General features: G+C 42.2%; 1 protein-coding gene across 2 annotated transcripts in view; it reads left to right on the top strand.

The window, feature by feature from the left end:
• NEDD4 (NEDD4 E3 ubiquitin protein ligase) overlaps nt 1–24,994 on the top strand; it is a 127,686-nt gene that overhangs the window by 88,787 nt on the left and 13,905 nt on the right. For both annotated transcript variants that reach the window (XM_014606090.3, XM_014606088.3), the window contains 14 exons: nt 648–750; nt 1,821–1,990; nt 4,296–4,413; nt 4,532–4,699; nt 5,239–5,304; nt 5,866–5,985; nt 12,777–12,959; nt 15,723–15,800; nt 16,027–16,081; nt 16,178–16,236; nt 17,068–17,133; nt 21,597–21,826; nt 22,712–22,833; nt 22,939–23,009. In XM_014606090.3, coding sequence (XP_014461576.2) covers nt 648–750; nt 1,821–1,990; nt 4,296–4,413; nt 4,532–4,699; nt 5,239–5,304; nt 5,866–5,985; nt 12,777–12,959; nt 15,723–15,800; nt 16,027–16,081; nt 16,178–16,236; nt 17,068–17,133; nt 21,597–21,826; nt 22,712–22,833; nt 22,939–23,009 — 1,609 coding nt within the window. The remainder of the gene's footprint in view (nt 1–647; nt 751–1,820; nt 1,991–4,295; nt 4,414–4,531; nt 4,700–5,238; nt 5,305–5,865; nt 5,986–12,776; nt 12,960–15,722; nt 15,801–16,026; nt 16,082–16,177; nt 16,237–17,067; nt 17,134–21,596; nt 21,827–22,711; nt 22,834–22,938; nt 23,010–24,994) is intronic.

Here is a 24,994-nt window from a genome sequence, read left to right as displayed (position 1 = left end):
AGTAAAAAAAATTAGAAATGTATGATGGCATACATCTAAATACGTGAAGGCAAATGTTAAGGTAATTGAGGCTTACCTGTATCTAAAGTTTTATGGAAAACTAGTTCTTCAGATTTGATTGGTTTTCTTTTTTATAATATTATTTTCAGAATTATTTACAGTAAACTGTTGTTAATGACCACAGTTAAGCCACTTACCTTGTGATCAGTTATGCATTGTATGCTATAGAAATATTAGAGCCAAATGATGAGATGTCTTTTCATGTGGCTTAGTAAATGTCATCACCTTTTTTTTTTTTAAATCACACATTAGAAATTTTAATGATAGAACAGCAACATTTTTAATTAAATATTTAGAAATTTTGGGCAATTTTTGTCATAACATTTTGAGATTACTCTGTAGACTTTTGCTTTATCTTGAAGAAATCAAGGAGATTGTTTATTCAAATAGTAGACTTCAGTTACCAGTTGTTCAGACAGCTAATAATAAATTGTACAGATATTTCAGATGGAAAACAAATTGCATGCTTGTACACAGTGCAGCTAGTCTGACAAAAACATTGAGTTCCTTTCACAAGTGTGACAAAATGGCTTGTGACTTGACCTTGTATCGTATTACTAAATAATGACCTTTTTCCTCTTCTGCAGTCACAAATCAAAAGTTAAAGGTCATCTTAGATTAAAAATGACTTACTTACCTAAAAATAATGGATCTGAAGAAGAAAATACAGAACAGGCAGAGGAATTAGAGGTGAGAAAACATTTATTTGGTGTTAAAGCATATGATATGACTTGTTTCAAAATAGTAAAAGTAGGCAACATAACATGATAATGTGTATTCAGATTACTACCCTTCAAATGACTCTCTAGATATTTGGTGATTATTTAGCTTGTCATTGCTCAAACGAGGCCTAAAATTATATTGTCTCATTTTTAATTGAGATTTGAGCTTTCCCCTTGTGACTGTATAAGTCAGCTTTTTTTTCTTTTTCTTTCTTTTTTTTTTTTTTTCTTTGGGAGGGGGAAAAAAAAGATTGCAGTAGTAAAATCTCAGGCAGCAAACTTCCTAAAATAAAAACAGTTGCTAACATCTAGCTTGTGTTACCTTCAAAATGTATGGGAATAATAGTTTTTAGTAATTCTGTCTTTTCATATAACATTGTTAAATCCCACTAGTTATATTTATATTATCTTCTTTTCACAATTTTATCTTTTTCCAGTCAAAGTCATGTCTTTGATCATTGCAAGTTTAGTTTATAATTATTAGTAAATGCATGAAATTTATGATTTATAGGTTTTTTCTTCAATACCTTTCACAGCTGTTTCATTAGTATCACCTCTCCAGTGACTTTGTTATAAAACCCATAAATGCAGCAGAAAAATACATTTATTTAAAAATGTAAGTTTCACCTTCCTTCATAACTTCTTGTGGCATGCTAGAGGTTGGAGGCCCTTGGTATCTACCTGCTGATAGCAGAAAACACCACAAAGTTGTCTAGGACTTCCCCATGGAAAATGTGCTGAATAGGAAGGTGATATACAAGTGTGTAGCCCAGTCCTACTGTTGTAACATCTCAGCTAACATTTTTACAGCTAATTGATACGTTGATTGATGTCTTGTAGTAGTTAAACCAGTACCTGTTCTGATTTTTTTATAACATTTTTAAAAGGTACATGAGCTATAATAAGGCATTGTTTTCCCACAAGTCCTTTGGAAGTTAATAAGTATTGAATAACAGGATGGTGGCTTAATGAACTGAGATTTCTCCTTTAACACTTACTGAGTTTATTAACTTTAAGATAATTAATTTTGCCTTTTAGCCTGGCTGGATTATATTGGACCAACCAGATGCTGCTTGTCAGCTGCAACACCAGCAACAAGAAATTCCTCCTCTACCTCCAGGCTGGGAAGAAAGGCAAGATATACTTGGCAGGACATATTATGTCAACCATGAATTCAGAAGGACACAATGGAAGAGACCAACTGCTCAGTATGTCTTCTGGTTTGAATTTTAAAGCATATCTACTTTGGACTGGCAATTCACTTATGTCCCTGTAGAATAATAGAAGTAATGGGAATTAATAGCTCAGGAATAGGAAATGGAGGTCTCAAATTTAAACTCTCCACATCAGATACATGCATAATGGTCACTTTGACAGTTCAACTCAGTACTTTTTCCATTTCAATAGTGTGGATGTTCATGTAAGTCGCCATTTTGTAAGAGAAGATGCATGGAATCTCTAGGACTTCTTTCCTATCAGAAGTAACATCCTGCTTATTGTAAACCATATGAATAAAATATATAGTAATGCCTGTTTTACTTTGCTTGTTGCACTTAATCCCCCTCAGCACCTAGTGTTTTTGATGGCATGGTGAGCCACCACACTAAATACATTTTTATTTCCTCTTCATTACCATAGCTGAGCTGCACCTTTCTTTCCTATTTCCAATGAGTCTTGTTTTTTTACCAGCCTTAAATGTCTGGCAAATATTACCAGATGGGGCCCCAAACAGCTTATCCAGAATTCCTCTGTTGCCTCCTCTCTTAGCCTGTTGCATATGATTAGTGTGGCCCCACCCTCCAAAAGATGGAACTAGACCAGATAGCCCTGCACCTCATCTGCATATACATTTTTGGAAGATCCCAGGACTTGTGACTGGAACACCTGGTTCCAGTCGCAAGCAGGGATCCTGGTTTTCTCTGTTTTAAAATTGCCAATTCTCTGATAAAAATCCATATTATCTGATTTTTAAACCCCCACATCCACAATTAAAATGAGGCCACTATATATAGAGGTATCAGTTGAACGCACTGTTTTATTGATATATTTACAATTTTAAAGGAATTTGGAAGCCTACCAGTGCCTCAGTCACTATAATAAAATAAATTCTAAGTACCTATATATTTTGGTATTTGATTTCAGGTTTTTTATCAGGGAAAATCAGAGCTCCACTGCCCCTTTTGCTCGCCAGGGTGCAGGTCCAGGCCCCTCATTCCCCACCCCCAGCCTTGCTGGTGCCCTTTACTCCTCACCCACAGCCAGGGCTTTACCAGGATGGTGTGGGCTTTGCAGCAGCAAGGAGCTTCCCCACTCCGCTCTGCCCGGCCATGCTGAGTCTTGCCTGCTGGGCTGCAGAGGCCCCAGGGGAAGGGCAGCATGGCAAAGAGCCCAAGCCCACAGCAGGCAGCGTGCACCCGCCCCATGCATAGATCTTGGGGGCATGTGCCCCACTGTCCCCCCGGGAGGGGTCCCAGGAGTGCATGCAGTGACGAGGATTCCCCAGCCTCCCTCCCGCATCCAGACGAACCAGTTGCAGTTCCATCCCACTCCCTGCCAGGGCCCTGCACCTGTGCATTCTGGGCCCCAGGCCCCACACACTACCCAGGCTGGGGAGTATCCCCAACCTCAGCCCTGCCCAACTCACTCCCTCTGTCCCTCCCTTCATATGGGGGCCTCAATCCCCACCCCAGCCAGACTTACCTGCTGGAGCTGCTCTCTAGGCTGCCTGATTGCCATGTTGCTTGTGTAAGCGCACGTGCACATAGCGCCCCCTGCCTATCCACCCTCTTCCCTCTCCCCCAGCTCCTCGCAGGCTGGAACTCTGCAAAAGGGGAAAATCCACATGTTTCTCTGTTGAAATGAAAAATCTGCATTTTTCTTGGTCAAGGGGGAAAATCTGCAGTTTTTCCATGGGAAACTGATAACCCAGATCCCTGGTCATGGTGGGGGGTGGCGCTAATTAACACATGGATTCTTTTGGAAGTATGTGGAATACACACACATACTGAGCAGTGCTGAACTGTGGGATCACCATAGCTTGAAATTGTTGTCTCTGCTGGGGAGCAATCAACTATATGATAAATCATTAACCTTTTGGCTTTGGACTAATGTCATGTATAGTTTGCACTATATACAAACAGGTACAGAAGTGTTGATTAAAAGTGTGTTTATGGATTGCCTGTACTAAAAACTTGTATCAGTTTCAGTAAACTCAATTTTGGATGAACCAAGTCTAGGGTCTGAAGGAAGTGGGGAAGGGGCTGCAAGAGAAACAAGTTGAGGGAAGAGGGCAAGGGAGCTGCCTGATCCCCCCCCCCCCAGATATTTTTTTTTTTTCCTTGTTGTAGCAGTGGGCGGGAGACATTTCAAGGCCAGCCTCCAAGAATTGGGATTCTATACCTGGAAAATTATAACTAATAGAATTTAATTATTGGGTCGCCTTATCAGGGTCATCCTGCATTTATTCTGTAAAGATACAGATATTTCTATTGTACTGTCTTCATTTTTGTACAGGGACAGTACGGCTGATGCAGATCATGGGAGCTTTCAGTTGGAAGCACAGCATGCATTTACTCATCGGCATCAAATATCAGAAGATTCTGAAAATCTAGACAACAGGGATTCTCCTGAGGTAAGAACAGCATCTAGTTACCTTGAAATACCTGTAACAGCTTTTGTCCATAATCAAATAGCTTGAAATTAATATTAGTAACTTGGGACTGTTTTTAAAAGTTAACTTTTTTTTTAAGAGCTGGGAAATCATAACTGAAGATGAGGCAACTATGTATAGCAATCAGAGTCTACAAATGCCTCTGTCACAGTGTAATTCTGATGTACAGACTCAGCTTGCAGAAGAATTGAATACCAGACTTACTACCTCCGGGAGTTCAGCCAGTGGCCAACCAGCTTTTTACACTGTAAGTTAGTGGATATTTTTCTAGTAAGTTAAACAAAGAGTAAATCTTCTCTTTATTTTCCTGGGAAACTAATTTTAACTCAGATTCTTGCAATATTAAGTGATGCCCTCATAGACAGACTTGTTGCATTAAGTAATAAACATAAGCTTTCATTTTTTTTTTTTGCTTTTTATTGAAGCTATCATTATTCATACCAACAAGCACTGTAACTTTTCATTTCAATTTTCAGAGGCCTAAAAATAATTTGAATATAGTAGACCAGTGTTACAAACATAAATGTTTTATTTTTCCCCATTTTACTTCTACAAGGCAAGTTTTGGGGGTTTTTTTTACTTGGGTTCTAAGCAGGAATAGCAATAAACTCCATTCTTAATGTCTCATCTAATATATTTTTCTTTTCAAACTGTAATTTTAAATAAAATTAGGCAAATCAGGAAAGCTAAGCATTTCAACTAAGCATTTATGGTGGTAAGTAAGATGTGTTGTTTGATAGCGTTGAGGAAGTAGTAAATCATAAAGTTCTTTTTCATTACTTCCAGAATCATTCCAGCAGAAGAAGTAGTCTGCAGACATACAGGGTTGAGGAACAGCCTGCACTTCCTGTGGTAGGTTATATTCCAAAAAACACAAGTTTTGTACAGTACAGAACTTTGAAAACTCACTTGCTATGGAACTTATCCTGGATAAAGTATTGAAATTTAAGTGAGATTTGGCCGCCTGATTCTGGCAGCTATCCTGACAAAATTATAATTTTGGAATTTTAACAGGATTGGAACTCTATCATAAACCCTCCATCTTCCAAGTTTGCACTTTTGCTTTAATGTATACTTGTAGCCTGCAGGAGGGAAAAACTTTACTAGGTAAATGTGAAACACTATTTAAAAAGCATCTTGTTTTAATATTAAAAAAACAGTGCTATATTTCTTAAATTGCAACTCTATAAGGTGTAGTCTGAAACAGCCAAACCCAAACCAGCATTTTGAATACTTGATTTTCCTTTCTGTTGTCTTTTTCATATGGTTCAGTGCAGATTCAAATATCTTTAGTCTGTTTTATCCTCTACTCTAAGCTTGAAACTTTCACTAAGTTCTGGTTTGGTGAAATATGATGGAGGGAGCCTTCAGAAAAACTCTTTGTATGGTAACATTTCTCTTGTTAATCCTTAGTTATTGCCTACTTCATCTGGATTGCCTCCAGGTTGGGAAGAAAGACAAGATGAAAAAGGACGTTCATATTACATAGATCACAATTCCAGAACTACTACCTGGATAAAGCCTGTTGTGCAGGTACTTTTTAAATCCTGTCACATAAGCTAGTGTGAGAAGATAATGAATAGTTGCTCCCAATCAAATAACCTTTACCAGTTTGGTGGAACTGGATATCTAAAATATGTCAAGGCTGGAAAAGAAATATGGGCATGTCTATATAGCCCATGGCAGCACCACACAGAGACATGCCATGTCCTCTCTGGCCTCAGCTGAGAAATATAGTATCTTGGCACATGTGTAGTGTTATACAAGCATGTGGTTGGTGCACTGTTTTAGCGTATCCGTGGTATATGTCAAATCAACACTGCTTAGCACCAGTGGAGTATGATTGAGAGTCAGGAATATTGCAAGTAGGGTTGGTAGTTTTCACAATAAATCACTTTTCTATGTTATTACTGGGTAAGGTAAAATTTTTGCATGTTTTTGTAAGTTTTTCTTTGAGAGAAGTGATTGTATAAATTGAGATGTTCCAAGTGACTGACTGGCAGTTTTTCTCCTGTCAGTTTAATGTTTTCAGAATATCTGAAGTATAGTACAATAGGGCTTAGCAACCTGTGGCCCTTGTGAACCCATTGGATTCAGCCCACAGAGCTGAGGCTTCAGCACTATTCAGGAGCAGAGCACTTCTACTCTGCTGCGCAACTGGCTGCAAGGAGCTTTGGCTGTGCCGCCCTATACCTGAGAGAAGCTGGCATTAATGACTGGCTAGGTCCTGGCACCAGCCTGCCTCAGACAAGCTGGACCATTCTGGCACATGACCAGAAAATGTTGCTGACTGCTGTAGTATAGGATTAATCATAATTTGTTTTTGTTTCATAGACATTAGGGCTGGAAAGGACTTCAGATGATCATTATGTCCAGACCCCTGCCCCAGGGGCAGGAAGTCAGCTGAGGTCAAAGGATCCCAGCAAGATAAACGTCCAAATGTCTCTTAAAGGAGTCCAGAGTAGGTGCTTGTACCACATCTGGTGGCAGTATGTTCCAGGCCTTGGTGGCTCGGACAGTAAAGAAGTTCTTCTTTATGTCCAGCCTGAAACGGTCTTGGAGGAGTTCGTGACTGTTTGATCTTGTCATCCCTTGGGGCGCTCTGGTGAACAGGCATTCCCCCAGATCCTGATGTATACCCCTTATATACTTATAGGCAGCTACCAGGTCCCCCCTGAGCCTGCGCTTTTCCAGGCTGAGCAGTCCCATGGCTCTCAGTCTCTCATCATAAGGCTTGTTCTTCTGCCCTCTGATCATGCATGTGGCTCTCCTCTGGACTTTCTCAAGCTTCTTCACATCCTTTTAATTTGTGGAGCCCAGAATTGGATGCAGTACTCCAGCTGTGGCCTCACCAAGGCCGAGTACAGTGGGAGGATGACATCCTGGGATTTGCTTGAGCAGTATCTATGGATGCAAGCCATAGTTTTGCTCTCTTTACCTGCTGCAACATCGCATTGATGGCTCATTCATCTTGTGGTCCATCATGACCCACAAGTTTCTTTCAGCCATGGTGCTAGCAAGCGTAGCACTGCTAAGCCTATAAGTATGCTGAGGGTTTTTTTCCTCAAGGAGGAGTACCTTGCATTTTTCAGTATTGAACGGCATCAGGTTTTTTGTCCACCCATCTTCTGAGCTTGACTAAGTCGGCCTGAATCACCATCCTGTCCTCGGGTGTGGACGTTTTACCCCAAAGTTTGGTGTCGCTGCCAAACTTGGCCAGTCTGCTTTTGATACCAACGTCCACATCATTAATAAAGATGTTAAAGCATATAAGCCCAAGGATGGAGCCTTAGGGGACCCCACTGGTCACAGCACACCATGATGATTTACTTCCGTTGACTACCAGTCTCTGGGTCCGAACTCGGAGCCAATTTCCCAACCATTGGACTGTGATGTAGCCAAGGCTGCAGTTGGCCAATTTTTCCATGAGATGATCATGGGACACCAGATCAAAGGTTTTTTTAAAATGAAGGTATATGACTTCAATCTCTTGTTTTTTTTCAGTTTCATTTTGGAGGGAAAATTACATTTCTCTGATCCTGAGTCTTTGAAAACATGAGTTTCAATTGAATGTCATCATCTGATGAAGTGAACTTGGGTTCAAAAAGCTTGTTCTCTCTCTCTCTCTCTCAGTTATATATATTTATATATATTCATAGTCTCACAGACCTGGCTCCCAACCTTTATTTTGAGAGATACCAACTCAGTCAATAGCCTAGAAAGAGGTTGGAAGGCAGAGTAGATATGCACCTTTCAAATGAATGTCACCATCTGATACTTGAGTTCAGAAAAGCTTGTACTCTCTCTCTCTCTCTCTCTCTCTCTCTCTCTCTCTCAATATATAAATAAAGGTTGGGAGCCAGGTCTGTGAGAATTTAGCTACCTAAATACCTTTGTGAAACTAGCTATAAGCTGTCCACAAAGAATTCATAGTAACAAATAACTAGCAGCACGTGGCTTCTTCACTGACTTGACCTACATCAAAAATGAAGTTTTGTGACAAATATTAATATAATTTAACTGTACCGCAGAAGTTATTTAAATGTCCATATTTATTATGCTTTTTAGTGCAGAGACTTCCTGTATTAAGCAACTGAAGAAATGTAATGGACCAAGTAAGCCATATACTGGAGCTTACTTAATTTTTGTAGGATCTTTAAAGTAGTGTAAACTCAAGACCATAAGCAGTAGCGACTAATCAATTTTACTGATACTGGGACTGAGTAATTCAATATGCTATGCCACTTGTCTTATTTTTTTTTAAAGTCACCAGTAATCAAATTTACAGGCACTTGAACAGAAAAAACATGTTGTGCTACAGGCTTTTCAACAGCTTTCTCTCCTTATTAATAGGGAGAGTGTCTCAATCTGCATAATGTTACAAGGGCAATAGAGTGAATATCTTAGGGTACCTCCAACAATTAAGTAGAAAATGGTTAATGGAACTATCACTTGTGTTTAGATTTTGAGTACTTCTGAAGTACCCAATGGCCCAGAAAAGTACTATTGAAACACTTAGTATAACTGAAGAAAAGTGTTCTTGTAGTTGTCAAGTGGACTTTGACCCAGGCATTTAGGAGCACAGTCACATGCTTAGCAAAAGTGAGAGAAATATTTGATTATTTGAAAATTAAATATTCTTTGTTTAGTATCATTGTTTATTTTTGCATTACATTAGGCTTGTAGGGAAGAAGGGGTGAAAGGAACCTCACAAAGTCCTCTGGTCTGGCTCTGTTCTCAAGGCAGGAGCATCCCTAACTAAACCATCCTGGCCAAGTGTCTGTGCAACATGCTCTTGAAAATTTCTAGGGATGGAAATCCAACAGCTTCTCTAAGTAGCCTGTTCCAATGCTTGACCACTGTGGTAGTCTGAAAGTTTCTCCTAATATCTGACCTAAATTTCCTGTGCTGCAGCTTGAGTCTTGTTCCTAGCCTGTTTCCTGTGAACGCAGAAAAAAGTCCATCCCCATCTTCTCTATAATCGCTCTTCAGGTGTTTGAAGACTGTTATCAAATCCCCCTTTAGTGTTCTTTTCTCCAGACTAAATAAACATAGCTCTTCCAGCCTTTTCTCATAAATCATACTTTCCAGGCTCCTAAGCATTTTAGTTGCTCTGCACTGGACTGTTTCCAAGCTGTCCACATCTTTCTTGAAGAATGGGACTCAAAACTAGATGCACTGCTCCAGTGTGATTAGAACAGAACCATTGTTGAATAGAACAGAAGAATGATTTATCTTGATTTACAAGAGACATGCTTGTTAATATAATCTGGCATAGTATTGGCCTTTTGCAATAAGAGTGCACTATTGGCTTATCTGCAGCTTATGGTCTACTGTAACCCCCAGGTTCTTCTCTGCCACCTAGATAATCATTCCTCAGGCTGAATTTGTGCAATTTTTCCATCCTGAGGATAGAACTTTGCATTTATCCTTGTTGATTCTAATCTACTCAATCTCTCTTAGACTGTTGATCATAGACTGTGGACCATTTTTCTAGTGTGTCCAAGTCATTGTGGGTCCTAGTCTTGCCCTCCTCAGTGGGAGCAACTGCACCCAACTTGGTATCATCCACAGACTGGCTAAGGGTGCACTCGATCCCATCATCCAAATCACTAATGAAGATATTAAAAAATACTGGACCCAGGACAGACCACTGGAAAAACCTAGCTGATACCTCTTCCCAAGCAGACATCAAGTCATTGATGACTACTCACTAAGCATGATGATCCAACCACTTATGGATCTGTATTGCCTTGGCTTATTGAAAATATCATGAGAGATGGTGTCAAAAGTCCTGCTAAAGTCAAGGTATATTACGTCCACTGCTCTCCATCCCCCATTCACAGTGCCTATCACCTTATCGAAGAAAATCAGGTTGGTAAGGCATGACTTGCTTTTGGTGAATTCATGTGGGCTCTTCCTGATCACCTGTTCTCCTCTAGGTGCTTTTTAATAGATTTCTTGAGGACCTACTCCATCATCTTTCCAGGTATACATGTCAGGTTGGCTGGTCTGTGCTTCTTTGGATCCTCCTCCTTCCCCTTCTTAAGGATGGGCATTATATTTGCCGTTTTACCAATCACCCCGGACCTCACCTGACCTCCCATGAGTCCTCAAAGAGGATAGCTAATGCTTCTGGAATGACTTCAGCCTAGTCATAAGAGTACCCTAGTTTGATAGTTTATTTGGTCTTGGTCTTCCTCTTCCTCTTGACATGCTTATAGAATCACTTTTATTGCCTTTTATACTCCTCCCATTATCACCATCTAACAGCCTGTCTTTGTTCAACAGTGGTCTTCGTAGCCAAGAAAGATACTAGTAGTTAGCAAGAGCTTATTTGTAATATATCCAAGTAGATGACTAAATCAAATGGTCTCCCTTCAAATCCTATTTAATCTATAATAATAATAGGCTTATTCTGTCTGTCTGGAGTGCTTTGATTGGTTGTCTCAGCAGCCAATCACCATGCTTACTGAAACAACCAATCAGAGTGCTCCAGACAGACAGAATAAGCATGTTGTTATTATATATCCTGAGGCATTTCAAATAGATATGCAGGCAAGTCAGAGCTAGAATGAAGCACTGGGACCTCCCGCCATGAAGTGGGCAGGCCTCGTCGAAGCGGGGGAGGGGGAGGAAAAGAAATGAGGGGCCCAATCCTCCTCTCCTCCCCCCCCCCCCAGCTTGTCTCCCTCTCCCACAGCCAGGGGGTGAACTGCCAGCTGACCCTGAGCTGCAGGGGGCCCGGTGCTTCCCTCCACAGCGGCAGCATCCCCTGGGACCACCCAGGTAGGGTGCTAGTGAGTGGGTGCTGCCCGGGGGGCACTGCCACCACAGACAGAAGCACCGAGGTCCCCCACAGCTCGGGGGCTGCGTGACCTGCTGGCAGTTAGTTCCCCAGCTGTGGGAGAAGGAGGCAGGCTGCAGCGGTGACGGTGGGGGGGGAGGATTGGGCCCCTCATAGGTTCTTGCCCCCTGCCCTGTGACAGAGCCTGCCCACTCTGCAGCAGGGGACCCTGGTGCTTGTAATTAAACCACTTAAAGAGGCAATTTCCTTACGTCTACAAAGGGCCCTTAATCAAGTATACAAGGGACGGACCTCTTACTCTAGGACTACAAACAAATCACAAGGTCAGACTTTTTAACAAAATATATATTAATATTCTTAAGCCTGTGTTTACACATAGACAGCTTTATGTAGCCTTTTCGAGGGTCAGAAGTTTTGATTCCATTAAAGTATTTGGTCAAAGGAGAACTAAAAATCCTGTATTTAAAGAAATACTTTTGCAACAAAAATTTAATCGCAAATGTTTTGTGGGTTTCAGCTAGTTCACAAATATTAGTCTGTCGGATATCTAATTTGCTCAGTAGACAGCTTCACTTCTTCATATATGAAATTCTCTACTTTATTTTTAATTCATATGAAGTAAATAAAATCAGAATTATATCAAGATATACAGCGTAGGATTGAAATTAAAGCTCTCTAAAATACTAATCTCACTTGAATTTCAATTTTTATACATTTATTATAAAAGCACCTCTTCCTTTGTACTAGATACTATTTAACCTTTTTTTCAAACTGCAGTTGTTATTCCAGGAGCCTTTTAACTAGTTATTTTATAAAAATATTCAGCAGCTAAAATCTATTTGATTGTCAAAATCTTCTATCTCTCTCTCTCAAATTCTCACAGTTAAGGAAAAGAGATGGGCTTTATAATGTAGTGATTCTTAAACTTTTCCTTAAAAACAGTTTGAAAAATGTCCACTGTATACTGTCATAATGAAATATTTTGCTTCAGATTTGCTGCTCTTCTCCTGTAAGAAGGATACTTACATTTGGGGCATTAGGGGCAGTTTCTTTTGAGAGAAATTCACTTTGTTCACTTGGAAGGCTTAAGTATCTTTTCGGATTTCTCCGTGTAGATTGGATAAGCCTACAGTGGGATCATAATCCTGTATCTATAACATCAGCTAATGGTGTGATCAGGATGACAGGCTGAGCATTAAGAGGCTTTCATGGGGAACTTACTAATGGTAGAAGATGGGTGGATAGAAGCTTGTTTAAACAAAATGTATTTGATTTAGCTGAAGAAATACAAGAGGGGTTTAGGGAAGCAATAGGTCGTGGAAGGACTGAATGTTTCCATTTAATTTACTTAGTAAAATTAATAACTAAAAGATTTAGAAGGTCCCTAATAAGTGTTTTAATGGGTTATACCAGTTGTATCTTCAGAAGCTTTTCATATTTGTGGCCTTAAGAAAAGTTTTGGTGCCTTTTATGTTTTTTCCAAAATCTGCATATTTTTCCTCTTTATTAACTGCAGACTACAATAGACACGGGCCATCTATCAACTGTCCAGAGTACTTCTACAGGACAGCAGCCACCATCAAGTGATTCATCACAACCTGAAACAGAGCAAGGATTACTCCCTAAAGGCTGGGAAGTCCGACATGCACCAAATGGGAGACCATTCTTTATTGATCACAATACCAAAACTACTACATGGGTAACTTGGATTCAAATTCAAAACTAGTCCAATAGATAGAAATTCTGGACCTGCTGAGATAATTTGGAGTTTTGCCTCTGACTACAGAACACCCATTGATTTGATTTGATTTTTTTTTGAAAGGAGTAGAGTTAACTTTTTCTTTAAAATGTATTGTAGTAATCCAAGTCAACTAAGGGGTTGTGTAAGTAATCTATATGCAGTATTTATATTCCTTCCTCCCACTGGAGATAGTAAAATGGTCTCTCACTAGACCAGCAAAAATTTGCGGGGTGTATACTTATGCAGCATTGGGAATAGCAGTGTTGTGTCTCTTGTAGAACCTAGGAGGGATGATTCCTCTAAAACAAAGATCAGCAGCCTTTTGCCAGCCCAGGCCATAGCTTGTGATCTGCCTGTAGTTGTGGACCAGAAGTCTTCATCATACATCTGAGTAGCCAGATGTCTGCACTTACCCAACCCCTTTGCAGTGAAGGAAGTGTAGGTGCTGTCAGGTAGCAGGCTTTGTTATGGAGAAGCTGGGCAGCACAGTGCCACTGATCCTCAGTGCTGGATTTCCCCCAGGCATAGGTTGCCAACCTCTGCTTTAAAACATCTGCTGTGGGTAGCACCATATGAACACAAACAGTGCTGCTTAATATTTGAGCAGCTATGCATGTAGTATTTCAGGAGCCCTTGTTATTCAACTTTGCTTCTCTCAAGCTTATGAATTTAATCTTGATAGTCTCTCAGTCACTCGAGAATAAAAAGTGAAGATAAAATGAGGTGCAAGTAAAGGTTTGGATACATTGATAAATGCCAACATCAGTTAGAAATACTGAATGGTAATTACAGCTGTTTTGTATTTTTAAAACTGTTTTATACAGCTTTATAATGTACTTATCTAATAATGTACTGTCCCCTACAATACACCAAGCTATGGAACTGGAACCCAAGAAATGGACTGCCTGAAAAAAAAATCACTTACTGCAAGCTTGCTTATGGCATATTCCAGAACATACTGCTTGCAGGTTCCCAGTGTATGGTGTTTATTGTGTGCTTTCAAAAAAGCCTCTATCAAAACCCCACTCTGTGGCTCAAGCAGCTGGTCTTCCATTTCAGTGCTGGTGCTGCAGGTGCCATCACCCTAAATGTTGCCCTCCCTTTTTAGTTGTTATTCTCTTCTTACTATATTTCCATACACCAGCTTGGGGAGAGGGACCATAGTGTTGGTGGTCAGAGGTGAGACGGGCAGTGCTAGGAGCCAGTGAGGCAGGAAGAAGGTTTCATGATGCACACAGAAGCAGTGCCTGCAGCCGTAGTATCCCAGCCTGCACTAGGCCAGGATCTTAGGAGGACATAATACTAGGAACACTGAATACAGGCTTCTGCAATAGGGTCTGGCCTCCAAACTGGCAGCAGCATTGTGACCCTTCCCAGCCTGACTGATTTCCACCTTCCCCCCTCCCGTTTTCTCATTGTCATAGAAATCTGTGGTAGGACACCTTTGGTGCTTGCCACTTTAAGAGGTTTAAGTGGGCTGTGGAGCAGCTGGCAGGTGTTGTGTGGCCTAACGAGGCAGTCACATGACCACAAGAGGGCTCCTGGATTGGAGGATGGGGCTGGGCAACCTTAGCATAAACCCAGGCCCTCAGAACTGGGGTGGCAGTTGCTGTAGATATGCTGCTGGAGTAACATTGCCCAACTGGAGTACTGCTGCTCCCAGAACATCTGGAAGTCCAGGTCAGGAACTATGGGGATGGAAGGAGGTTCCTGGTCCTGGGGCATGACCTGAAACTACACCCTGCTGGGGTTGGATGGTGTGATGGGGCTGCCTGTGGCTGGGTGGTCTCCAGGAAATGCCAAACCTGTGCCTCTCCAGTGAAAGGTGAGTTTGGGGTACCGTATAGCCTCAGCCCCCACAACCTGGTGGGTTACCCCATAGAGGGGACAGGTGATGGGTTCCCGCATGTCATTGGACACCTAAGGCCCAAGAGGTGCAAGACCTAGTAGCCCCAGTGAGGTGGTGGTTTAGTGGCCCCAGTGAAGGGGGTGTGAGAGTAAGGAGGTTGTGTAGAGTAGGGTCCGCATGGGCGAGCCTGAAGGACTGTACGTAGGCTGGCCGTAATGATAGAGTGAGCTGTATTTGGAGGGGCCCAAGAAGGCAGACCCGCATAGGAGAGTGAGTGCGAGCGGCTCAATAACCTACCCGGAGTAGCCTCGACTGGCCCATACTGTGGCCAGTGCCAGAGCACCACCGCAAGGGATGGCCAGAGCCAGGGGCCTGGAGTTCCAACTGGCCTAGAGGTGAGGCCAAGACCTGTATGGTCAGAGGTCCTGCCGGTGGCCACTGCCAAGAGGGAAAAGGGCTTAGGGAGTTTTGCAGCCCAAAATGAGGGTGGAGGTTAGACTGCCTGAGTAGGAAGGATCAAGGTGGGGTTGAAATGTCAGGCGGCCATACAGTGAGGTCCATTGTGGGGCTGGAGCCATATAGTGATGCCATATGCGAGGCATGGGACATGGTGTAGGGACAGTACAGAGCCATGTATTATGCCCTTGGCATCAGGCATTAAATGGGCAGCCTCCCAAGCCCTCAGAGTTGCATCAAAGGAGTGGCAGGATAGGCAGGTGGGCAGACTGCCCTAGGCAGGTGGGCAGGCCAACGATTGGGCTGGCCTCAGGACGGCTCCCTGGTACAAAATCATTGATGTTTTCTGGCTTTAACATTAAAGTAGATTTAGTCCCGTTCTGTTTTTAACAACACTTTTGTTTTTGTTTTCAAAGGAAGATCCAAGATTGAAAATTCCAGCTCATCTAAGGAGAAAGACCTCTCTAGATCCCACAGATCTAGGTCCCTTGCCAGTAAGCGAAGTTTTTTATTCTTTTCTGAGGCTGTTCAAATAATTTCAGTATTTAAAGTAGCTGTTTCAAAGTCATGATACTCTCCTTGTATTATATGCTCAAATTATGAATTCTACTTTAGAGACTTAAATGGGTGGAACTGGAAAAAAATGAAATCACATGCTGTTTGGGTTAGTTATAAATGTTGTGTTTAAAAATAAATATTAAAAGGTTGCTCTTCTTATAGCCAGGATGGGAAGAGAGAACTCATACAGATGGAAGAATATTCTACATAAACCACAGTATGTAACTTGCAATACCACCCTTATAAATTACTTTAAAACTTCCGCTATTGAGCCTTCCCTAAATAAGTGGAACTAATGAAAAATATCTTACAGACACAAAGAAGACACAATGGGAAGATCCACGACTACAGACTGCAGCAATTACTGGACCAGTAAGACACTGTTTTTAATAGGATTTGATATTTTTGGTGGAATAATATTAATAGAAGCTTGTTGAAAAATTGCCACTTATTAAATAAGCAGTCTGGAATGCCTAACTTTTGAGTTTCTTGAATGTGACACTTGGGGAACATAACATTTGGGAACTTTTTAAGTATTTATCCTGTTAGATCTGTTATCCTTAATAATCTTGAGACACCATACAGGCAGCCAAGAGGTGGACTGTATGACCTGCAGGGCTTTTCAGAGGCTGGCCAATCTACCTCCAGACCTAGCGCACAGGAGTTCAGGCTGTGGCTGCTGGAGCCTCCATGTTGTCACAGCCAGCACCCAAGGGGTCAACACCACTGCTGCTCCCCCATCCATTTCCTGTTGTTGACTGCTGCTGATTTTAGTTGCCAGCTGTAACCCAAAACTGGGAATTCAGTGGATAAGGGAGAGGGCAAACTGCACCCATGTTAACCCCCTTGGTGCTGGTGCATCAACAGTTGTTCTGGCAGCCACATCAGAAAGCCCCAAGGGCCATACCTAGAGGCTCTAAGTTGCTGCAAAATTGTATGATCCTGAGTCAGAGTTTACAGAATAAAATCAATTTCATTTTTTATCTTAAACAAGCTTGCAGGCAATGGAATTTTGCATAAGTAGGTGTGAACTTCATTTTAAAATGGAAAATAGCTTTCCAGCTTGGATTACTTAGTATATTGGGTAAAACTGCCAATACTAATTGCAATATAATACAGTTTATAATCACAGAGGGTTTTCAGTGTTAATTATGTATACATTTCACAGTTCTATAATGTACTTTTTCATTTGTTTATTCAAAGGCTGTGCCTTACTCCAGGGATTACAAAAGAAAATATGAATTCTTCAGAAAAAAGTTGAAGAAGCAGGTTAGTAATCTACAAGTTGCTTACAAAGGTATAAGAAACTTTTTCTACATACTCATTAAACCATTTTTATTACTTTTGGAGAAACAGTAAAGAAGGGCCAGAAAGTAGTCAGATCAGCCATCTCAGAATTCCAGCAGAGATCGCATGAAATCAGCCTATCTGATCTCCTAGCATAAGGAGTATGTCAGAGGGACCAAGTGGTATGTCTGGAGTGTGGTTTTTTTTGATGTTTTTCACACTCAGAAATTAAGTGCATTTAACCAATGCCTTGTGGCTCAATATACTTGATTTCACACCTGTGCTTGGCATGTTGTTACCTGTTCTGTCTGTGATGGCAAGTACTAGTAATTTTGCATTCTCTGCTATATCAAACCTATACCACCAAATCTTGATATTCTTCAAGAATGTTTTTGTATCAAAATAAAATTTGAAATTAGATGCTTTCTCATACTGCAGGAAGGCAGAACCATCTTTTAACCTTTCCAATTTAGACTTTTTCAAACGAAAAGCAACTACTATAAATTCTAAAGTGGGTATACTTCATTTTGATATATATATCTCTGATCTAGCAAGTGTAACATTCATGCATACATGGCATGATTCTCATCTGGGAGGTAATAGTGAGTTCTGCCATACAATATAGTTGGTACCAGCTTTTGGTATCTGTATTGTTTAGAATGAAATAAAGTATAATAGCATTTCAAACATACAGAAATGAATAGTCTTATTTAGCATCCACAAACATAACCTTGATTATTAAAGCAGGTTAAAGTGAATCGTGATTTAAATTGGGAAAGAGGAAAGCATTGATTTGGTTTTTCGATGATCAATTCCAATCTTGTGATGGATTTCCGGGGGGGGTTCTTAAAGGTTGATGCTTATGGACTGGTTACCATTGGCATTTTGGCAACTAAATATAGCCTTTGTGCTAAGTTTCATAGGATTTTTGCAAAGTAAAAAGATGTACTATCCATACAAATTTATTTAAATAGTTTTATAATTTAACACACACTTTTTTCAGATTCTTAATGTCTACAGGTTTTTTAGGTTAGAAAATGGTAAATTATGCATTTCTTTTTGTATTTGATCATTAGTTTTGAACTTATGATCTGTGAAAGGTGCAATTTTGATTAAAGTTGAGGCTAAATTAAATGTACAACAATAGCTTTTCAAGGTTTGCTCGTTTTACTGAGTAAATAAAACTACCCTCAGTTCAGGGATAATAAAAGCAAGTTTTATCAAAGCAAATCTGTTCTCTAAACCAGTTAACCAAGGAAACAGTATCTCTCACTGGCAAGTTGACCTTTTAATTTTATTCCTGGTCATTGTATCATCCATGATTTTAGAATGAGTAAATCTCAACTAGTCATACCTAACTAATTTTAAATTGAAAGTGGAAAACAAGGTCTCCTGCCTTTGCAACACTCAGTCTAGTTCTTAACTTTTGAAAGAACTAGAAATTCATCTGAACTAGCTGAATAAAGTGAAGAAAATATGTTTTGTATACCTGCAGAAGAGGCTGCCATTTGTCAAAAATTCAATTAACACTTCTGCAGTCAGGTATCAGGTACACAACCAATAACTTCCCACAGTCATAATCTTTTACTTTAAATTTGAAGATTTTTAAATAGCTGTATTTGGAAATACAGCCATATTTTTAAATCATCATGAGTTAAAAAAGGCAGTTTAAAATAAAATATACAGAAGTTATGGTCTTTATTTAGGGCACTGTACTGAACTAAGAAGTGAGAGAGAATCTGCAAATAAAATGCTTTTTTAAAAGCAGCTGAAATGAAAATGTTTGGGGTTTGTTTTAAACAAAATATGGTCATGGCTCAGTTCTAAAATGTTTTATACCAGAGGTGCTCAACCCCCAGCCTGTAGGCCAGATCCAGCCTGGAGCACCACGTCATCCAGTTCACAGGGCTCCCTGCCAGTCCAGAAATTTGGTGGCAGGAAAGCAGAAGCACTATTCACCTGCTGCCAGATTTCCACACCTTTGGAGAGCCCTGGGCCTTGGGTGCTGGATCAGGTGCCTAATCCCAGCACACACAGGGCCTGCTCCACACCGCTCACCTGACCCAGAGCCAAAAGGTTGAATGCCGCTTGTTCTACACTTTTTAACATGCTGTCGAGAACTTAGGTGCTAATGAGGACATTAAGGGCCTGTCCACATATGCAAGCATGTGCACTTGCAGCAGCTCAAATAGAAGCGATGCAAATTTGAGCCAGAGCTTTTTGCCTCATCTCACGTGTTTGGACATGCACTTTGTTAAGGAGCATATTGTGCTACTTAGGGCAAAATAACCCTGCCTGGCTCCTCCCACATCTGCAGCTAGAGGCAGCTGGAGTCTGGGGCCATACCTGTGCTTTCCCCAGCAGTACAAAAAGCTGCCCTGGCAAGTAGCTCAGGGCTACTCACTCTCAGAAGCTTCTGGGGCCCAGCCAATCGGTACCTGGGGACACTACCCCTTGTGCCAGCTGGACTGCTGAAGCAGCCCTGAGAGTTCCCTGCACCCTCTACCCATTGCAGCAGTCTGGCAGTAGGGGATGCTTCCTGGCTGTGACCTGCTGCGCACCTGCCAGATCCAGATGGGAACTGCGCAGCCAGTAGAGGCATCTGCCCCTCTGGGCCAGCTGCCAGTGGGCTGTGGCTGTCAAATTGGCCTCTGTGTGGCACTACTGCCATGTGTGCCCCTGCCCGGCTATCAGAGCAGGGACTGGGGGGTTTTAGGCGGGGGGTGGGACATGGCAGGCGGGGGATGTGGCTGGGCAAAACAGGGATCAGGAGGGCTTGGGGGGCAGGCAGGGGGTGGGATTGGGCAGGGCTGGGGGGGTGGGTAGGGCCAGTGAGGATCCCCCCCATAGTCCCCTCTCCCCTTCTCTAGCCCCCCCCCCCCCCCAACCCCTTACTTACCAGCACTGGAGCCCTGGTGCTGCAGCACACTGCTGATGAGCGGGCTGTGTGGTTCAGCACCAGGGCAAGGAGCCAACCATAGAGATACTAGCAGCCAGTCTCTGTGGAGGACCCAGCCTCTGGTTGCCCTGCTTTTTTTAAACTCCATTTTTTTTTTTTTAGACCCCTGGATATCCATTTTTTTTCATTCCCACACAGGGCCTTTTACCCCATCTCAAAGGGGTTTGAGATGGGGCAAGAGGCACGTGCACGCTCATCTGGACGCACCCTAATACACATTTATTTTAACATGACTTCCTTATGGGGAAAAGTAGTACATGCTATGTAAAAATCTCCATGCTGGCTTAATCTTTCAAAATTAGAGACTCTTTCTTAACCATGTTCTCTTGCATCTTCAAAGAAGGGGAGTGTCCACACATGCAAGCACGTGCGCTTGCAGCAACTCAAATAAAAGTGGTGCAAATTTGAGCTGGGACTGTTTGCCTCAGTGCACGAGCTCAGACATGCACTTTGTTGTGGAGCAAATTGTCCCACTTGAGGCGAAATAACCCTGCCTGGCTCCTCCCGGATCTGCAGCCAGGGGGAGCTAGAGTCTGGGGCCACACCTGTGCTGTCCCCAGCAGTATAAAAAGCTGCCCTGCCCTGGCCCCAGCAGTACAAAAAGCTGCCCTGGCAAGCAGCTCAGGGCTACTCGCTCTCCAGAGCTTCTGGGGCTTGGCCACTTGGTACCTGGGGACGCTACCCCTTGTGCCAGCTGGACTGCTGCAGCAGCATCCATTTTTAAAAATACCCCAAAATCCATGTTTTTCCACAATTAATACAAAAGACCACACACCCGTAGAGAGAGAGAGCAATCAGTTGGGCAATGCTTTATAGGTATATTTACAGTGTTAAAGCAATGTGGGCCCCAGCCTCCCCACCCAGGGTCCCAGCTCCCCCTGAAGGGCCACAGCCCCTCTCCTCCCAGGGCCCATAACTTAGCTTTAGCAGCAGCGGGAGTGGGGCGCTCTGAGCCATGGCGGCAAGACGTAGCACGACACACAGGGACTGTGCGCTGGGCCCAGCCAGGTCCTGCTGGCCCTGGGGACCACCAGCCACCTGGCGGGACCAGACCCTTGCTGGCAAGACCCAGCACAACACATGGGGACTGCATGCCGGGCCCAGCCAGATCCTGGGGCCTCTCTGCTGCTGGGCTGGGCCAGGCCCTTGGTCGCAGGACCTGCCGCCTTCAGGGCCCCTCTGCCTCTCAGCTGGGCTGGGTCCTTGGTGGCAGGACCTGGCACAGCGCGCAGGGACCACGTACCAGGCCCAGCTGGGTCCTGCCGGCGCCCTGCAGCGCAAGGAACATTTTTTCGTTCTCGCATGTGCCTCTTGCCCCACCTCAAAGGGGTTTGAGGTGGGGCAAGAGGCACGTGCACACTTGTCTGGACTCACCCAACATGTCTAAAGACACTTGCAAGACGTCTGATTGTGCCTTATTGCATTAGTAGAACCAGGTAACAACTTGCTTTGGTTTTTTTGTGTTTTTTTTTCTATTCCTTTTCAGAGTGATATTCCAAATAGATTTGAAATGAAAGTTCATCGCACAACAATCCTTGAAGATTCTTATAGAAGAATTATAGCTGTAAAAAGAGCAGAATTCCTTAAAGCAAAACTCTGGATCGAGTTTGATGGTGAAAAAGGATTAGATTATGGAGGAGTGGCAAGGGAATGGTTCTTTCTTCTCTCTAAAGAAATGTTTAATCCCTATTATGGATTGTTTGAATATTCTGCTACGTAAGTAGTACAGTTCCAAAAAGTAAGAGGAGGCTGGGAAAGGCAACTCAAATTACGTCTCTAACTTTACAAAATATATTTAATTATTTTAGAGCATTTTATTAGTAATTGCTGAAGGTTTGGTGTTGAAGTACTATTCATTTGGCAAGAGAGCATGACCCTACATTGCAAGGCAGTCTACAATAATGTAGAGCTTGTCCAAACTGCCTATGACATACATTTCATCCACTCACTGCTGCTCTGCCTATGTCAAATCCCAGAGATGAGGCATTGTAACCATTTCAGAAACAGGCTCATAAGTGTGGCTGAAGCACTAAGACTGAGAACAACTCAGGAGAACATGCTCAACGGCCCTGTAGGTCACCTACATTACCTCATTTGGGGGACTGAAATTGTGAATCACTAGGGAGCGATTGGGTCATGTTTCCCAGGCGCTTCAGAGTCTAGCCTTGAAGTGGTACTCAGTCTTTGTATAAATGAGTGGCAGCTTGTAGCCATGTGAGCATTTCTTCTACATTTAATTTTTGTATGCATGCTTGAGTAAAAGATGAAGGAAAATATTTAAAGAGGGAAGATATGACAAACCCCATACAGTGAAATCCTTACCCTATTAAAATAATAGGAGTTTTGCCATTAACTTCAATGGAGCAATAAATTCATTTAGACTTTCTGTTAGTGTTTCAACATTGCAATTCTACTAAACTTCCAGGTGAACATGTTTGTGTATTAAACTAACAACCTATGTATCCAAACAGGAAGTTTGGGTATTTCTGCAAAGGGTGACTTTATTATAATAGCTAATTCTTTCAAATTATGAGATGTGGTAGTGGTTCATGGAGTACAGAATTGCGCATCTGTTATGTGTTTTTTCTCCCTCTTCTCCAGGGATAACTATACGCTGCAGATCAATCCAAATTCTGGCTTGTGCAATGAAGATCATCTCTCTTACTTCAAATTTATAGGTCGTGTAGCTGGAATGGCTGTTTACCATGGCAAGCTTTTGGATGGTTAGTATTTGTTTTGAAGAATAATGCAGATTAATATTGTGAATATTTTGACTTTGTAAGATTTGATATTTTTCTAACATTAAATATTCATCACTCTCTTTGAAGCCTTTTTTATTCGGCCTTTTTACAAGATGATGCTTCAAAAACCAATAACGCTTCATGACATGGAATCTGTGGTATGTAATTACTTCTGCCATTGTGTATTATACTGGGTTTTTGTATTTACAATAGATTTTTAATATTATCTCAGAAATACAGTTTCAGTCTTCACAGTGTTGCTTTTTAAAACACAACAGTTTGAATAACATTTTCATAAACATCAAAGGCTGCTTACAGATGTTTAACCTCCCCCCCAAACAAACAAACAAAAAATTGTAGCTATTTAGTTGGTCTAATAAAAGATATCACCTCTACCCCAAGAGCTTTGTCTTCCTGTGCCTTTAGACTAGTGGTCTCCAACCTTTTTAGGTAGATCACAGTTGGCATTTAAAAGCAACCCAAGATCTACCGCGTGCTGCTGCCACCCTTCTCCCGCCCAGCAGGTAAGTCTGTGGAGTCAGGGGTCAGATCAAGGCAGAGGGAGAAAAAATTATTTGGGGGCATGCCTCCCCAGCAGGTAGGTCCCACCCAGCCAGGGCCCCACTCAACTTACCCCTGCTCCTGCCTCTGCAACACCGTCCCTCGCCGTGGGGGTCCCCTTCCTTCCTTCCCCCACAGACAGACCTGCTGGGCTGGGGTGCATGTGTGCATGCATGTGAGCACTCAGCCCCACCACCCCAGCTTTGGATCGACTCCAAGAGGCTCTGAGATCTACCAGTGGATCGAGATCCACTGGTTGGCAACCACTGCTTTAGACCAATACAGCTACAACCAATATCCCAAAAAAACCACGGCAATTTAAACTTGGCGTGCCCCTGTGCCAAGCTCAGCACATGCCCAGAAGAGGCATTGCATTAGCAGGACCAGGCTCGCACAACCTTTATATAGATCAGGGATTCATTGGGGCTTTTATGGTGCTTTTATCTAATAGTTGATTAAATTAGATTTAGATAAAGGCACCAAATAGGCCCGCTGAAGCATGCGATCTATGTAGATGCTTCAGAGCAAGGTCAAACTAACACACACTGCCTCTTCCAGTAAAGTGTGGGTTTTTGTTTTTTCATGTCTGTCAGCAGCCTAAGTGGCTTAATATCCAAGTTTTACTGAAAGGCAGCTGCATCTAAGGCTAAATACATTAACCTTTAAAGAAAATTTGGCACGGAACATCGTGTTGTTTGCTTAATTTAACACAGCAATGTGGTGTAGTCTCTTACTACAAAGGACCAAGAATTGGGTCTTCGATCTTATTCCTGCCGCCTACAACTGGTTTTCTGCATTTTGGTCATTAAAAGTAATGTATGATCTTATCATACCATGATGTTAAGAATCTTTATAAGTAACACTCCTCCGTTACAATGAATGCTAAAAGTGCAAAAGTATCGTCCTTCATTAAGTTTTGTTTCCATAGTAATACCAAGTCTTGGCTCAAATTTGAATGCACTTGGGATTCCATCTTTAGCGATCAGAGGCCAAATTATCTACTATGCCTCATTCTCAGACCCTTTCTAGTTGCAGCAGAAAAGAAATGCACTGCTAGGAGTCCAAAGTAGTGGTGATCAATGTTTTATCCTTGTAGGCAAGATGAGTAGCACAGGGCTGGTCTACAATCTAGACTGGGCCATAGGGCCCTGCATTGCCTCTGCACACCAGGCTTGAGCATGGGGGCCCAGCACTGCCCAGCCACACATCCCAAGCTCAGGCCCCAGACCCTCATGCAACCTGTACATCTGATTTAGTGCTCAGGGTCACAACCTGTGGGGCTCCCCCCAGGCTTGTGGGGAGCCCTACAGGTCAGATGACATGGCACCAGGGGCCAGATTCAGCCTGCAGGTCAAGGGTTGAGCACTCCTTATCTAAAGTATAATGTTATTGCGTACAGTGTTGTGGCTATTATAGTTTTGTTGCCTTAATACAAGATTGTGCAAGGCTTGAAGATGCTTCAGGGCTTCAGTTTTAAACTGTATTAATTTTGGCTCCTTGTTTCAGTGACTGATGCACAAATTCAGTGCACATAAGGCTGGATTCTTTTGAATAGCAGAGTCATCTGAGGCTGCATCTGCAT

The sequence above is a fragment of the Alligator mississippiensis genome, chromosome 11 (genome assembly GCF_030867095.1).
Source record: "Alligator mississippiensis isolate rAllMis1 chromosome 11, rAllMis1, whole genome shotgun sequence".
In the NCBI taxonomy this organism is placed as follows: Eukaryota; Metazoa; Chordata; order Crocodylia; family Alligatoridae; genus Alligator; species Alligator mississippiensis.
The sequence above is the reverse complement of the archived record's forward strand: the minus strand, read 5'-3'. Positions and strand labels throughout refer to the sequence as shown.